The sequence below is a fragment of the Miscanthus floridulus genome, chromosome 1 (genome assembly GCF_019320115.1).
Source record: "Miscanthus floridulus cultivar M001 chromosome 1, ASM1932011v1, whole genome shotgun sequence".
Lineage (NCBI taxonomy): Eukaryota > Viridiplantae > Streptophyta > Magnoliopsida > Poales > Poaceae > Miscanthus > Miscanthus floridulus.
Genome location: NC_089580.1, coordinates 45,262,929 through 45,278,479, shown reverse-complemented (window position 1 = coordinate 45,278,479; position 15,551 = coordinate 45,262,929). Strand labels below are relative to the sequence as shown.

At 49.9% G+C, this 15,551-nt stretch overlaps 1 protein-coding gene across 6 annotated transcripts; it reads right to left on the bottom strand.

Moving 5' to 3' along the window:
• Nucleotides 1-8,092: 8,092 nt before the first annotated feature.
• On the bottom strand, nt 8,093-12,272 carry LOC136482162 (peroxisomal membrane protein PEX14-like). 6 transcript variants are annotated; one of them, XM_066479396.1, is made up of 11 exons: nt 12,114-12,272; nt 11,783-11,997; nt 11,636-11,684; nt 11,363-11,538; nt 11,109-11,292; nt 10,848-11,021; nt 10,663-10,694; nt 10,526-10,568; nt 10,365-10,432; nt 8,969-9,016; nt 8,093-8,870 (listed from the first exon to the last, which is right to left on the bottom strand). In XM_066479396.1, exons 1-11 carry the CDS (start codon nt 12,151-12,153, stop codon nt 8,433-8,435), a joined length of 1,467 nt encoding a protein of 488 aa, XP_066335493.1. In that variant the 5' UTR covers nt 12,154-12,272; the 3' UTR covers nt 8,093-8,432. The 6 variants fall into 6 exon arrangements, with proteins under 6 accessions (XP_066335493.1, XP_066335513.1, XP_066335500.1 ...); XM_066479416.1 differs by having other exon boundaries at nt 8,969-9,013; nt 12,114-12,271; XM_066479403.1 differs by having other exon boundaries at nt 11,783-11,994; nt 12,114-12,270.
• Nucleotides 12,273-15,551: the final 3,279 nt, after the last annotated feature.

The window sequence follows — 15,551 nt, the reverse complement described above, 5'->3', positions numbered from 1 at the left end:
AAGGAGGGAAGCCAAGTGGCGAAACTTGTAACAAATGGACAAGCTTTCAAATATTGTTACAGCAAACAACTTCTTATTTCTTCTCCCCTTTTTTGTGTAAAAAGGTTTAGTGCATCCCGACCCTTTCCGTGGTTAAGGTCACAAAAGCTTGGAGTACGGGTGAGACAATTCTGATCATGCTGGTGAGCAAAGAGACCATAGCCGTCGGGGCGTGGGTTTCCCACAGTCCTACCAGTCATACGTAGGAATTGTTCCCGTAAATCAAGCTCCTAGGAATTAACATGAAAAGGAGGGCATGCGCAAGAGAATGTTGTCGCATAAATGAGCTCACATCAGCCCCGAGTGAGGTTCGACCCTTTGCCCGTTTGCAGGGTCGGAGTCACGAAGATCAGGGATTTCGAATAACAAAACTGATAAGAGACAGTATGTGCTTTATTTAGGGTTACAAGCGACGTAGCTGCTCGATGTTCCGGGCATTGGGGAAGTCTCACCGTCGATGGTTTTAGCTTGTAGGCGCCTGGGAGAAGCACCTCCGCAAACCACGTAATGGTCCCTCCAATGGCGGGGAGAGCTTATGGGATCTTGTGCTCTAGATGAGGTGAAGGACTTGGTCCCCAGGTCGAAGGCCCGACCCGCACTCATCGGCTGTCGGGTACCATCTGCAAACGCCTGCTGGTACTTGGCTGAGAGTGGGAGGGGGCAACGTCGCGGGCTTCGTCTAGCTGGTCCATGGCATCTTCGAGAGACGCCTTGGCTCCCTATTCGTTGTACGCCCTGATCCTTGGTGCTCTATAGTCAAGGTCGGTTGGCAGGACAGCCTCAAAACCGTAGACCATGAAGAAGGGTGTGTAGTCGGTGGCTCAACTGGGAGTTGTCCTCAGGCTCCAATGTACCACAGGGAGCTCGGCGACCCATCGTGCGCTGAATTTGTTCAATCGGTTGAAGATCCTAGGCTTAAGGCCCTGTAGGACCATGCCCTTTGCACACTCGACCTGCTCGTTCGTTCGAGGGTGCACGACGGCGGCCCAATCGACCTAGATGTGGTATTCATCGTAGAATTGAAGGAACTTCTTTTCGGTGAATTGCATACCGTTGTCCGTGATGATAGAGTTTGGGACTCCAAAGCGATGGACGATGTCGAGGAAGAATAGTATAGCTTGCTTAGACTTGATCATGGAGATCGGCCAAGCTTCTATCCATTTTGTGAACCTGTCCATGGTGACAAGCAAGTGGGTGTAGCCTCTGGGAATCTTCTTTAGAGGTCCAACCAGATCGAGCCCCTAGACCACGAACGGCCACATGATGGGGATCATTTGGAGCGCTTGGGCTGGGAGGTGAGTTTGCCGAGCATAGTACTGACACCCTTCGTAGGTGCGTATGATCTGCTCGGCGTCGGCTACTGTAGTGGGCCAGTAGAAGCCCTATCGGAACACGTTTCTGACCAGGGTTCTAGGCGCAGCATGGTGACCGTAGACCCCCCATGGATATCGCTCAGCCAGCGCTTCCCCTGCTCAATGGGGATACAACGCTGTAGGATCCTAGTGTGGCTTCATTTGTAGAGTTCGCCCTCCACAAGGACGAAGGACTTGGCATGGCATGCAAGCCGTCGAGCCTCCGCCTTGTCCGTCGGTAGTGTGTCATGGAGTAGGTAGTTGAGGTGGAGCGTTCTCTAGTCGACCAGAGGGTCGGGCTCTGTTACCAGATCTTGTTCAAGCTCCATGACCTCAGGGCCGGACGGAGCCGTGGGTTGATCGGCCCTCGATCCCGGATCGGGTGGACTGTCATCAGCCTATTCTGACCCCTTGTAGTGAACCGAGGGCTTATGTTGGTTGCTAGCGAAGACCCCTATTGGCACCGGCTCTCGGTCAGATGCTGCTTTCGCAAGTGTGTTGGCTGCCTCGTTGAGGCGCCTCAGGATGTGACTGAGCTCGAGGCCGTCGAACTTATCTTCCAACCTTCGGACTTCTTGGCAGTATGCAGCCATTTTAGCATCGTGGCAGCTTGACTCCTTCATGACTTGGTCGACGACCAACTGGGAATCTCCTCGAACGCCGAGGCATCGGATGCCCAACTCGATGGCGATGCGTAGGCCGTTGATGAGCGCCTCATACTCAGCCACATTATTGGAGGAGGGAAAGTGGAGGCAAATCATGTACCTCATGCGTACCCCTAGGGGCGACATGAAGACTAGCCCCATGCCGACACCCTTCTTCATTAGTGATCCATCGAAGTACATCGTCTAGTACTCTTGATCGACGACCGCTGGGGGCATTTGGACCTCGGTCCATTCCACAACAAAGTCCGCCAACACCTGGGACTTGATTATTGTTCGGGAGGCATATGTAATGCCCTGATCCATCAACTTGAGTGCCCATTTTGCGGTTCTTCCCATGGCGTCCTGGCTTTGGACGACCTCGCCGAGGAGGAATGACGTCACGACCATCACTGGGTGTGACTCGAAGTAGTGGCGTAGCTTCCTCTTTGTGATGAGGACGACGTACAGGAGCTTCTAGATTTGGGAGTAGCGGGTCTTTGAGTCGGATAGGACCTTGCTGATGAAGTACACAGGGCGCTGCACCTTGAGGGTGTGCCCCTCTTCTTCCCACTCCACTACCAGGGCGGTGCTGACACTTGCGTGGTGGCCGCTATGTAGAGCAAGAGGAATTCTCCATCGGTAGGAGGAATCAGGATCGAGGCCTTCGTCAGAAGCTACTTGACCATGTCAAGTGCCTCCTGGGCCTCGAACGTCCATTCAAAGTGGTCGGCCTTCTTTAGAAGTCGATAAAGGGAGAGACCTCATTCGTCGAGGCGTGAGATGAAGCACCTAAGTGCGGTGAGGCACCCCGTAGCCCATTGTACCCCCTTTATGTCCTGAATCGGGCCCATCCTTATGATGGCTGAGGTCTTCTCCGGGTTGGCCTCGATGCCATGCTCGGAGACCATGAAATCAAGTAGCATGCCCCTCGGGACCCCAAAAACACACTTCTCGGGATTGAGTTTGATGCCATTCGCTCAGAGTTTTGCAGAGGTCTGCTCAAGATCGGCAATGAGGTGGTCAGCTCGCTTGGACTTGACCACGATGTCATCAATGTAGGCCTCAACGGTCCGCCCGATGAGGTCCCTAAAACACTTGAGCATACAACGCTGGTATGTAGCCCCAACGTTCTTCAGACCGAACAATATTGAGACGTAGTAGAACGATCCGAAGGGGGTGATGAAAGATGTCATGAGCTGGTCAGACTCTTTCATCGCGATTTGATGGTACCCAGAGTACGCATCAAGGAAGCAGAGGGTTTCGCACCCAAGGTAGAGTCGAACTATTTGGTCTATGCGCGGCAAAGGAAATGGATCCTTTGGGCATCGCCTTGTTGAGACCCGTATAGTCGACACACATCCTCCATTTCCCACTCTTCTTTTGTATAAGAACGGGGTTGGCTAACCACTCTGGGTGGTATACTTCCTTGATGAATCCGACCGCCGAAGTTTTGCTATCTCTTTGCCATGGTCCTATGTTTCCCCCTTGTTGAAAGCGACGCAGGCGTTGTTTCACCGGTTTGGAGCTGGGTGAATCTTCAAGGTGTGCTCGACGACTTCCCTCAGGATGCCTGGCATGTCCGAGGGTTTCCACGCGAAGATGTCTCTGTTAGCATGGAGGAAGCCGATGAGCGGCCTTCCTATTCAGAGGAAAGCGTGGTACCAAGCACCACTGTTTTACCCTCGGTGCTCCTGGGGTCTATGAGGACTTCTTTAGAGCCTTCCGCTAGCTTGAAGGACCCGGTTGACCTCTTGGGGTCATGCGCTTCTTCGGTGACCTCTTTTCTAATGTTCACGAGCTCTCCGGAGGCTATGATCGCTGCGGCGTGATCGCAGCACTCGACTTCACACTCGTAGGCGCGCTGAAAGGAGGTGTTGATGGTGATGACCCCGCCTGGGCCTAGTATCTTTAGTTTGAGGTAGGTGTAGTTGGGGACGGCCATGAACTTCGCGTAGCATGGTCGTCCTAGGATGGCGTGGTAAGTTCTGGGGAACCCAACCACTTCAAAGGTGAGGGTCTCTGTCCTATAGTTGGACGAAAGTGACGGGCAGATCGATCTGCCCAAGTGGCATGGCCTGCTTTCCAGGCACGATGCCATGGAAAGGCGCTTTGGTTGGCCAGATGCGTGCCAGGTCAACACCCATCGCGTTGAGCGTCTCAGCGTACATGATATTGAGGTCGCTGCCTCCATCAATTAGTACTTTAGTGAGGTGCTTCAGACCAACGATTGGGTCAACCATGAGCGGGTATCTTCCCGGCTGTGGAACGCTCTTCGGGTGGTCGGCCCGATCGAAGGTTATAGCGGACTCTGACCACCGGAGGAAGGTAGGCGTGGCCGGTTAGGTCGCATAGACCTCGTGGCGCGTGATCTTCTGGCGGCGCTTGGAGTCATAGGCCTATGATCCTCCGAAGATCATGAGGCAGCCATTCGGTGTTGGAAAGCCGTCGTCCTTCTCCTTGTTGTCATCCACGGTGGGGGCAGGGTCCTTTCTGTGCTCTGCTTTGTTGGAGCCTTCAAACAAGAACCGTCACATGAGGCTGTAGTCCTTGTACAGATGCTTGATTAATTTTTCGAAGTGGTTCGGAGTGCCTTCCATGGGCTTTCGACCACCCCTGCGGTCAGCGACGGCCATGAGCGAGCCCTCGCGTCGTTGCTTCTTGTTCTTCTTTTTGGCGGAACGGTTGGAGGCGCCTTCACCGGCGTCCTCATCCCGCCTCACCTTACCATCGAGGCGATCGAAGATCGCTCTGACCACCTCTTCGCCCGAGGCGTGGCTGGTGGCGATGTCCAGGAGCTCCTTGGTGGTTCGTGGGCCCTTACGTCCTAGCTTGTGAACCAGAGACTCGCAGGTGATCCCGGATAGGAACGCTCCTATAATGTCAGCGTCGGTGACGTTAGGGAGCTCGTTGCATTACCGGGAGAAGCGCCAGATGTACACACGGAGGGTTTCTCTAGCCTTCTGCCGACAGTTCTTGAGGTCCCATGGGTTTCCGAGGCGCTTGTAAGTGCCCTAGAAATTTCCCACAAAGATCTCCTTAAGGTCCGCCCAACTTTGGATTCTGTTGGACGGGAGGTGTTCCAACCAGGTCCTTGCCGAATCGGCCAAGAATAATGGAAGGTTGCGGATAATGAAATCATTATTATCTGCACCACCAGCTTGGCAGGTAAGCCAATAGTCTTTGAGCCATAGTCTGGGGTTTGTTTCCCCAGAGTACTTTGAGATATTGGTTGGTGGTCGGTACCTTGGCGGGAAGGCAGCGTTGAGGATGGGTTGACCGAAGACTTGAGGTCCCGGCAGGCCAGGGCTCGGGCTCTAGTCCTCGCCGCTGTCGTAGCGTCCGCCCCTGTGAGGGTGATAGCCATGTCTGGCTCCCTATCTCGAGTCGTCGTAGGCGCATCTGTAGGCATCGAGGGTGTCGCGCGCGTCATGGTTGCGGCCGAGACACTGACGCACCAGGACCACGGTGTGCTGCCTACTTCCTTGAGGCTCCTGGTGGACCGACGTGTCCCTATTGGGGCGCTCCAAGGGCATGCGTTGGCTGGCGTCGAGCTCGTGTCATTGAGACAATGAGCTTTCGGCCTACTGCGCCGACGCACGTTCGAGCAGCATGTGAATCTCACGGTGGGCACGACGATCCTCGGGCGTCGTGGCCTCTGGAAGGCCATGGAGCAAGGCCATCGCGGCGGTGATGTTCTGGCTTGCCCATGCGAAGCAAGAGAGGGCTTCATCATCGGCGATGATTCTATGATTCACGTCATGGGCCACGGCGTGTGCCCGCCCACCGTCTCCTTGGCGCTCGATCTCCCGATCGAGCTTCGCGCATTCCCGCTCAAGCTGGAGTCACGCTTCCTCGATCTCTCGGTGTTGGGCTTTCAGCTGCTCCACCCCCATACAAGGCGGGGCCGTTGTCTCCCCCTTGGCCTCGTGTCGAGGTTGTTCGTCGGGGTAGCCTCCTCCTCAGAGACGCTTTCGACGTGTCCCTCGGGGGTACCCGTCATGAAGCATTCATGAGAGGGGTGATGGCTCCTCCTACTAGAGTCAGAGCTAGAGGGCGACCCCGGTTCCTCTACGAGGAGGTCGTGGAGAGATTCTATGACACGTTCGATCACCCCCACAAACTCATTGTTCGCGGGAGATGAGATCAGGCGCTGGGCCACAAGGTGACCAACGGTCTCCGTAGCGTTGCGAAGACCGAACGGGAGCACCGTCGGGGCGCTCCGGATGATGTGTTTCGGAGAGAATGGTTCTCCTTCGGTGAGCTCTAGCTCCTTGAGCGTCTTGGTGACCGCGTCAAGGCCAGCGGGGTGGAAGGATTGGACGATGACGGGTGTTCGCGCTAGTTCTTCTTCCACCGTGACGATGAAGTCTAGGTCCCCGAAACACACGTGTGCGCCCGGGACCCAGCTGATTGCGTGGCTAGCCATCCATGGCCAGATGTTAATGTCGGAACACGCAAAGGCCCCTGCCTGGTGCGCCAACTGTCGATGTTTCGAGTAAACACCAACTAGTAAATTTGTATTTGTTGCGCGTTGGGCCCAGATGGTATGCTAAAAGACACAAGGTTTATACTGGTTTGGGCTAAACGTCTCAACGTCCAGTTTACGGCTGCTACTCGTGTTATTAGCACTGAAAGGTTCGTAGTAGGGGTACAAATGGGTGAGAGAGGGACAGGTCCCAAGTCTCTGATGGAAAGGTTGAAAGGACGCTGAGAGCTTGGTTGCTGCTCAGCCATGTGGTTATGTGTTGTGTGATGTGTGGAATCAATTTGTCCTCTTAGTGGGGTGCCCTGCCTTCCCCTTTTATAGACCAAGGGGAAGCAGGGATTTACAAATGGGAGAGGGAAGAAAAACCAGAGGCCAAGGAGATCATTCAATGATGTCAGGTCCTCCTTTTCCTCTGAGCGAGTCCCCCTGATACGGTAGACAGTGCCAGGGATAGCATGTCCGCTGATCCTAATAGGGTCGTGCTCTGGCTTCGTTCAGCAAGTGGTCACGTCCCATCCTGCCCCTGCGGGCGGCGCGACGCGCCAGGGTGCCGAATCGTGACCCTACGGGGAGCAGACGGCGTAGAGGCCCCACGTTCGTTACGGTAGATGACATGAGTTTCCTCCTGGACCGTAGTGGTTGTCGTATACACCCGTCGGGATTCGTGTCCGAGGGCAAATGCCGACGCCCATAATACTGTAAGACAAATGTCGTCGCCCACAACGCTGTTTGGGCTCTGACATGCCTGGAAGGGCTTAAAGCGCCCGTCTTGTCATATCCTGACGGTACTTTCCTACAGGCGTGCAGGGTATGGTCCTCAGCATTGCGGTTGACTTGAGTGCCCCGCCTTATCTGCACGCGTAGTTATGAAGGAGTAGCGCATAGACGTCGTGCGAGGCGGAGTCTGTCCCCGGACGTCGGGCGAGGCGAAGTCTACCCTCAGGCGTCGGACGAGGCGGAGTCTCCCCCCAGACGTCGGGCGAGGCGGAGTCTGCCCCTGGACGTCGGGCGAGGCGGAGCCTACCCCCAGACGTCGGGCGAGGCGGAGCCTGCCCCCAAGCGGAGCCAGCCCTCAGTCGTCGGGCGAGACGAAGTCTGCCCCCAGACGTCGGGCGAGGCGAAGCCAGCCCTCGGACATCGGGCGAGGCGGAGTCTGCCCCCAAACGTCGGGTGAGGCGGAGCCAGCCCTCAGCCGTCGGGCGAGACGGAGTCTGCCCCCAGACGTCGAGCGAGGCGCAGCCCTCAGGGGTCGGGCGAGACGGAGCCAACCTTCGGTCGTTGGGCAAAAAATGTAGTTACGTTCTTGTCTGTTCGGAAGCATCAACATTTGATGGTTATTAACTCCTCCTTTTTGGATACCCAGTATTTGGTCCCCAACACAACTGAATCTGAACGATGCGTCCAGGACAAGGGTCTGGGAGACAATCCATGTGTAGGCCTCCATTCATTCTCATCCTTGGCGGACCCAGAAAATAACCCCTGGACAACACCTGAATGGATTCATTCTCATCCTTGGCAGACTCAGAAAAACAAGACCTTAGAACACCTGAATGGAATAAAGCGAAACAGCAAAAGGCAAACAAACGACCGTCTCCATTTTGTCCATTGCGATTGCTAGTCTTTACAAGATTAAGACCGAAGGAGAACAGTTCACAAGCACACTTTTTAAGCACCCTCAATCGAACAGCCATAGAAATATTACTGATATGTTCTCCTGTGTACAAGTAGCATTAACCTAAATACAGAAACTATCTGCTACTTATTGCATTATTACAGGTATCCATCTTGCGCAGTTTTCCCGCTGTTCTGATACAGATGTTATTCAGAAATGTATGACAAACTCCCAGATGTACCAGAAATCCAGAATCTCAATTAGATTGCTTCCCCGTTCTTGGCTGGTCGTGGTTTCACTTAGACGGCCACTGATTGTTCTTCGATCTCGCTGTGTCCAGCATCACTTGCCATAGCACCATTAACAGGAACCTCAGTCACAGCATCCGATGCACTTGAGGCACCATTCACCTGCGTCTCACCAGCTGCCTCAGAGGCATTGCTGGAGGGTTGCTTTGGAGGGGTCTTTGGTTGACGTATGGCAGCAGCTGCTTCTGGCATCACGACACCTGGAGGCTGAGGGGGCACCCAGCGGCGCTGAGGCGGCGGTCTTTCCTCAACCCCAGTGTTGTAGGTCAAAGGCCTAGGTTCATCTGCTTGAAAATCAGGGGCCTTTCCATTCTGGTGATAGGAAGGAGCATAGCTGTTCTGGGCATCAGAGTATGATCCATCATCACTCAACTGGGAGTTGGATCCATAACCAGGCCTCTGTTGCGAATACTGCTGCATCTCCCATGGCTGTGATTTTTTAAGGGGAAAAAACACAGACGTGAAAGCCTGTCCAACTCAAAGACATCATTGTGTCAGAAATGCAACAGACAAGGGCTTCTTCTCACCTTACTGCCAGAAGACCTATCCCCTCGTTGTGCAGTGGACATCGTCTGCTAAAAGCACACAGATACAATCAGGGTAGTGGTTCAAGTTATAGTAGGCCACATGCTTTCAGTGAAAACTGATAAGTTAAATGGACAACAACAAAGCAGATGATATTATGAATTTTACAGTAATAGATGTGTGAGTTGTCAAGAACTCAAATATGTGAGATATTTATCAATAATGCAGGCTCATATATTTTGCATTTTACTCCCTCCGTTCCACATTATAAGCCGTTTTGACTTTTTTGGTTCATCATCCATTTTGCTATGTGTCTAGACATATTATTATATCTAGATGCATAGAAAAATGGATGTATAAAAAAAGTCAAAGCGACTTATAATTTGGAACGGAGGGAGTAGCTAGGAGTTCCACAAGATTATAGAAATTGATTACACCGTGGTAGAGCTGAACAGCTTTCAACTGATCAATAAAGAACACCATATAACAAAATATGTTAACCATATGCACATATCACACATACATATATTTGGAGATTGAGCAACATGTATATTGAGAAGATGTAATAAAATATATACTAAAAAGACTACCTTTGTCAAGAATATGAGCCTCTATATAGTTAGTTTGAAAAAGGAATGTCATATCTTTTAAAGTTCAGCTATTATAATCTTATTAGTTAATGGTCAGTTTTTTCTCTCGGACGTGAAGGAGAGCTTGTCATCTTCATTAAAGAGAGAAAAAAGACAACTGCATAACTAAGCACCCATACCAATGCACGCAACACACACACCAGCAACACACTGCACTAAGATTATACACTATGCAGGACACTAGCAACACAACCAAGAGCAAGAACAGGAAGGCCTCTAGAGTAGCTGGTAGAGGGGATGAGCACCCGCAGCACACTACAAGAGTTCCTCTTATTCCACTGGCCACACTACAGCACTCACCCGAGGAGTGACACTATTAAAAACACAATCATTCCAGTGTTTGCAGATCTGGTCAAATAATGTATGTCTAAAAACATACATAAGCGACGGATTATTATAGTGGATTTGCAAACAATTCCCTTTGGTACACAACCATATCTAGCTGATTTGGGAAATTCGATATTTTCCGTAGCTGATCAACTCAGATGTAAGCTGTTCATAAGCATGAAAGAAGGCTGGCTGCCAGCAAATACTAGTTGTCCCAAAAGTTAGTTAAAGTGAATGTGCAATCTCAGAGACTCAGACTGCACCAAGTGGATCCAACAAACTTGACAGATGTATATTGATGCCAATTAGTTTTCCTTCTTTTCACTAGGTTGTTTATTTTCCCCACCTGGCGTGTGCCCGCTGCTGGGTACAAAACTCAGTCTTGCAGGGTATGCCAATATAAACCAGTCAAGCTCCTTACCTCGGCATAGGATCTTGAAAATGATCCAGCTGTAGGTTCAACAGGTGCTGGCGCGAATGAAGACCTCGCTGCAAAACAAAGGCAAGAGTAGGTAAAGCAACAAGAAAACATCAGACTCGGTATGGCAAACAAGGAAAAAGATATTCACGAAAGACACCAACCAGAACCAAAGTCACCGTTCGACGCACCGTACATGTTAGTTTGCTACAGAAGGGAAAGTGGTCAGAAATAGGATGATAATTGAAAGCATGAGCATGCTTGTGGAACAGGAATATGGGTAGACATTATAAGTGCACACCTGAGAAGCTCTCCATGAACTATTAATTGCCCCTGAAATCACAACCAAACAAATGGCAATGTTGTGAGATTCACATAGATGTTGGATAAAAAATTTCTAATCTTTACGCAGCACAAGGTGGGCTGCTTTTGATAACAGAGCTAAGCACTGAACCATAAAACAGCAGATAAATTTTGGACACTGACCATTCCTTATAACAGGAGGGGCATGGTCTTCCAGTGGGCGGTACTGAGAAAACCTATCATCCCTGGTAATGTTGATGGATTCCCTGGTATGACTGATTGACTCGGTCAAGGATTTTAACTCCTTGGCTTGGGAATCTAGAGCTTGTGTTAACGTCACTAGTATCTTCTTTTCTGCTAACAAGAACAAAACGACATTATTGAAGTGAGTAAAACCATTGGCAAGGAAGAAGAAGCAAATCATGAACAGGTAGAGAGTGAAACCTTCATCCTTTGAGGCAAGCAGCTGTTGGTTTGTTTTGGCAATAGCAGAAACAGCCGAAGCAGAAGCCTTTACAGCCTCGGCCGTTTCCTCATCTATCCTGGCCTTAAGTTGGTTGCCTTCAGTGCCATCACCTTCCGCTACGACATTGCGTATCCAAGACTTGAGCCTAGGAAGGAACAATTTCTAACATGGAAATAAAGATGCCCCAGTTAGTGCACGGGAAGGGTTGCAAAAATTCAGAGATGAGAAATACCTTGATAAAGACAGCAGCGCTAGCACCAAAACCAAGCAAGAGCCCTGCAGCGAGGAATGCTTGGTACCAGCTGAACCTGGGTTGCGTTCGAAGGATGACAGGGCCAGCAGTTGCTGGGTGCACAGGTTGCGCTGGGGTGTAAGTTTGCACCCCAGCGGAATGATTCTGGTTGTTGACTGTAAGCAAGCAAGCAAACAGAGACAAGGCAAGTCTGTAAATGAAATCAACATGACAAGATGAGACATGCTGAGACTGATGGTTTAGTTGAGTTACCTTGCTGCTGCTGTGGAGAAGTGGTAGCCGTAGTGCTGGGTTGAGGATCCTGCAAGCCAAGCAGCAGACAGAGAGGCGTAACGTAAGATAAGAAGGCACGGGCATGGATGAAGACGGTGATGGAAGGAGGATGTATCTTCATCTTACAGGGACTCTTCGGAAGGCCTCGTCGATCTCCTCGGTGGTGAGGCCCTTCTTCTCGAGGAAGGATCGCCTGTAGACGACGGGGGAGCCCCTGACCTTTGGGTGGGAGAGGAACTTGACGGCGTTCTGGACGTAGTCCTCCCTCACGGGCTGCGGCGGCGCCTCGAAGACGAGCTTGTCGCCGCCGGCTCCCGGGTCAGCATCTGCCGCCGCTGCTGCTAGGGCAAGGAAAAAATTGATTCTCCCTAACTGCTGAATCTACCTAATTCTAGTTTGGTCGGTCTAAAAATTGGAATCTAATCGAGCAGCAAGAGGAGGAGGACGGGGAAGGTACCTGGGGGTTGCAGCTGGCCGGAGCCGGTGCCGGAGGCCATGGCCTCGCCTAGTCGCCTCTCCTCTCACGGTCACTGGAGTCGTCGGGAACGGAACGAAACGGGAGGTGTCGTTTTGCTTCTTCTTCTTTTTCTTTTTTTTTTTTTTGATGGAAAGGTGTCGTTTTTGCTTTTGTCCTGCACCTCAATCACCACCTCATCTCATCGGCAGCAGGAGCAGGCCGTGTGCTGCCCATTCCAGTTCACTTCCAATCCAAATACAAATAGGGGGGAGTCCAAAACGGAAACGCAACATTATCTTCCTCCTACCTTCGAAATAAAGTAATTCTCATTTTCAAAGAGCCAAGTGAAATTTAAAAGTCTATAAAAAAATAATAACATTTACGATAGTCATAAAATAATATTCTAATAAACTTGTGAAATTTAATAGTATTTTTCATAGGTTTAGTCAAACTTGTGAAATTTTGAGTTGGTTAAAATGTTTGAGAACCGAGAAAATACCTAATAACTACTCCACTAGATCTCATTATATGACTGAAACATAAGCACCTTTGCTACGCCGCCCTTGTACACATAGCTTTGGCGCCAAATTCTCTCGTAGTAACAGTTTTGAGAATCATTGGCATGGTCGAATAATTTCTAGTCCAAAGGTGATTAATGTGAGGAGGCACATCGACACACCTTTTTACTATGTGGAATATTTAGAGAAAAACTAATCAACAGATCGTCCAAATTTCTCGCTAAGGGAGAGGGTATTGAACAAAAAAAAACTCGACTCTCTTGCCTTTGTATAGTGATAGCTCAATGACTTCGATCTTAATTGAACAGACAGACGTCTTTGTATTACGATAATTTATCGATTTTATTGTAATTAAACAGATAGAGCTCCCGCCCTTAAGTAAAATAAAAAAGAAACATGACATGATTTCATGGTGTTCGTGCCTGCGTGCCTGCGTGTCGTGTGTGTGTGTTTCTTTTCTTGTGTGTTGGCTCTCTCTTCCAAGGAATTTTTTTATTTGTAATCCTTTTTAAATAAATAATTTAATACTAATCTAAAAAAAGTATTTGCAAAAGTGACCCTTTTGGTCGCGCCAGCGCGGTTGGCTGTCGTGCCACATGTGTTGGCGTGATAAGCCCAGCCACGGTGGCACCCGGCGTTGACCGTAGCTGGCGTGGTAGTGCGTGGGCCTCGGTCTGTCACGCCAGCGACTCTGGTACGACAGAGCTGTCGCGCCAGGCGGGCTGACGCGACAGGCCCATATAAAGGCCACGGCCCACCACCTTTTTCCTCTCTCTCTTATCTATCTCCCTTCACTCTGTGACCACTCTGGGCGAGCTCGAGGTCACCGTTGTGTCCTGTGTTGTCTCTCTTCTCCTCCCATCCTCTATTCGTCTTTGATCAAGTTTGCATTTGCTTTTTAGATTTGAACGGTCTTGTGCATGAGGTATGACTCCCTCACATCTGTTGTTTTTTTGTGTTTAGTTGATGTTTATATACTGCTCTGGTTTAGACTGTTGTTTGCAATACCGGCTTTTGTTTGGTTGAATGAACGTTGCTTTGGCTAATCATGTCTAATATATTATGGTCCATGTTGTACTTATTGAACTTTTATGATTTTTTTATTGATTTTGGTTGGCAGTGCATTGGGGTTTTGGTTGGCAATGCATTAGGGTTTAGACAGCAGTATGGTTTGCACTGTTCGAAGTGTGTTTTTTTGTGGTGATTAGATGTATAGATGAGTTGGACTATGTATGTATATACATCATTTACATTCAATAAGTTTGTTTTAGGATTTGGCTTCATGGGTTTATATGATTATTGGTTCATATCTTTGCTTTCTTGAACTACTTTGTATTAGGTTCAATAGCGGTTCGAAATGACAACCAATTCGTGCGCCATCCGAAGGACCATGGTGCTATCGATCCTTTCCTACCAGCAGAGCCAACACCGTTGTGTTACTGTGGGTTACCGGGTTATCCCGCGTCAGCTGGGCGTGCTTTCTACTGTTGCCAACTTAAGCGACGTCTCTCGACACTTGATGCCTACCTAGAGGGATGCAGCTTCTATCAGTGGATCGATGGCGATGAAATATTCGATCCGTTGATTATGTTGTTTCCTTATGACCCCTGGAAGAGTGTTCCATATTTAGAATTTGTTCGTTGTGTTCCACTGCCACTGAACCTCCAGAAATGACAGAGGCGGAGAAGGTTGACGCTGCTTTGCGCCGTCTAGCCAATCCTCCTAGATGCCATTGTGGAGTGTTGGCACGACTAACTACTTCCAGCCAATGTGGAGCATTCACTGCCTTCTATCATTGTGGATTGCCAGATTATGTGAGTTCTCATGAAAGCAATCTATCTCTAAGCTTGTATGCGTTTTGCACATACAATATTGTAATTGGAACATGTGTTTTTTATAGAGAGGGTTCCCATCTTGTGACTTTGAGGAGTACAACTATGGACTCAAATCGCACTGGCCTTCTGAGTATGAATTTGCGAAGTTTGAAGCAGGGATTAAGTCATGGCCATGCACAAAGATACTGGACCGTAAGTGCAAGTGTGGCATCAAGGCTCGCGAAGGAGTTGTTCCGTCTGAGCTAGGATACGGATACTACTGTGCTAATGCTTATGGGGGGTCGTCTGAGTTATGGGTACGTTGACTGAACCGGTGAAATTACTACAAGACCATAGGCCACCGGTTTGTTTGCTCATTGCTTAGGTGGGGAGGACATGCGATTGGGAGGACTTCACTGGTCATGGAGAGTTAGTGGAAAGGCTAAAGATACATACGCCACTCCAAAAAGAGAGCAAGCGTTGGATGCGGGAGGAGAAGCAGATGGAGGTGAGGATGAGGTACGGGGTAGAGATGCCATCATGGAAGACCCGTAACATGATTTTAGAGGACTTTCCTCGAGTGACCGGTCGACAACTGAGTTTTTACAAAAATGAGGCCGAGTTGATGAGCTTCTGGTGACAAAACAAGTAGGCCTATGACTTTAAGGAGGCCGAGGATAAGAGAGAGATGGCCTTTTTCCATAGGCATTTGCGTCGCTTATGTGAGTAATCGATTTAGAATTTTGTTTCGACTTGTGCATCTTCTTATAATTGTTGCCAATGAGACATTGTTTCGTTCTTGTAGTCCCCGATAATTTACCGAACGACGGCCATATCCCCGCACCCATGGAGGAGGAGGATGACGATGATGATGACAATGGCGATGACCATGAGTAGTGTCTCAACAGCTACAAGGTGCAGTACATATTTTGCAAATGCCAATAGGTTTGGCATTTCATAGGTCTTGTATATGGTAGATGGAAGACAGGTACGATAGTGCTGCTTCTTTTGTGCCAAGGCAGCAATATTCGTACATATTTTGCAAATGCCAATAGGTTTAGCATTTTGTAGGTCTTGTATATGTTAGATGGAAGACAGGTACGATA

Excerpts from the sequence above, each read along its gene's own strand:
- LOC136482162 (XM_066479396.1), bottom strand. The coding sequence starts at position 12,153 with ATGGCCTCCGGCACCGGCTCCGGCCAGCTGCAACCCCCAG. Across the intron at positions 10,695-10,847 it reads CCCTCCTGTTATAAGGAATG|GGGCAATTAATAGTTCATGG; the intron begins GTCAGTGTCCAA and ends TTGTGATTTCAG. Across the intron at positions 9,017-10,364 it reads TTTCAAGATCCTATGCCGAG|CAGACGATGTCCACTGCACA; the intron begins GTAAGGAGCTTG and ends GTGTGCTTTTAG.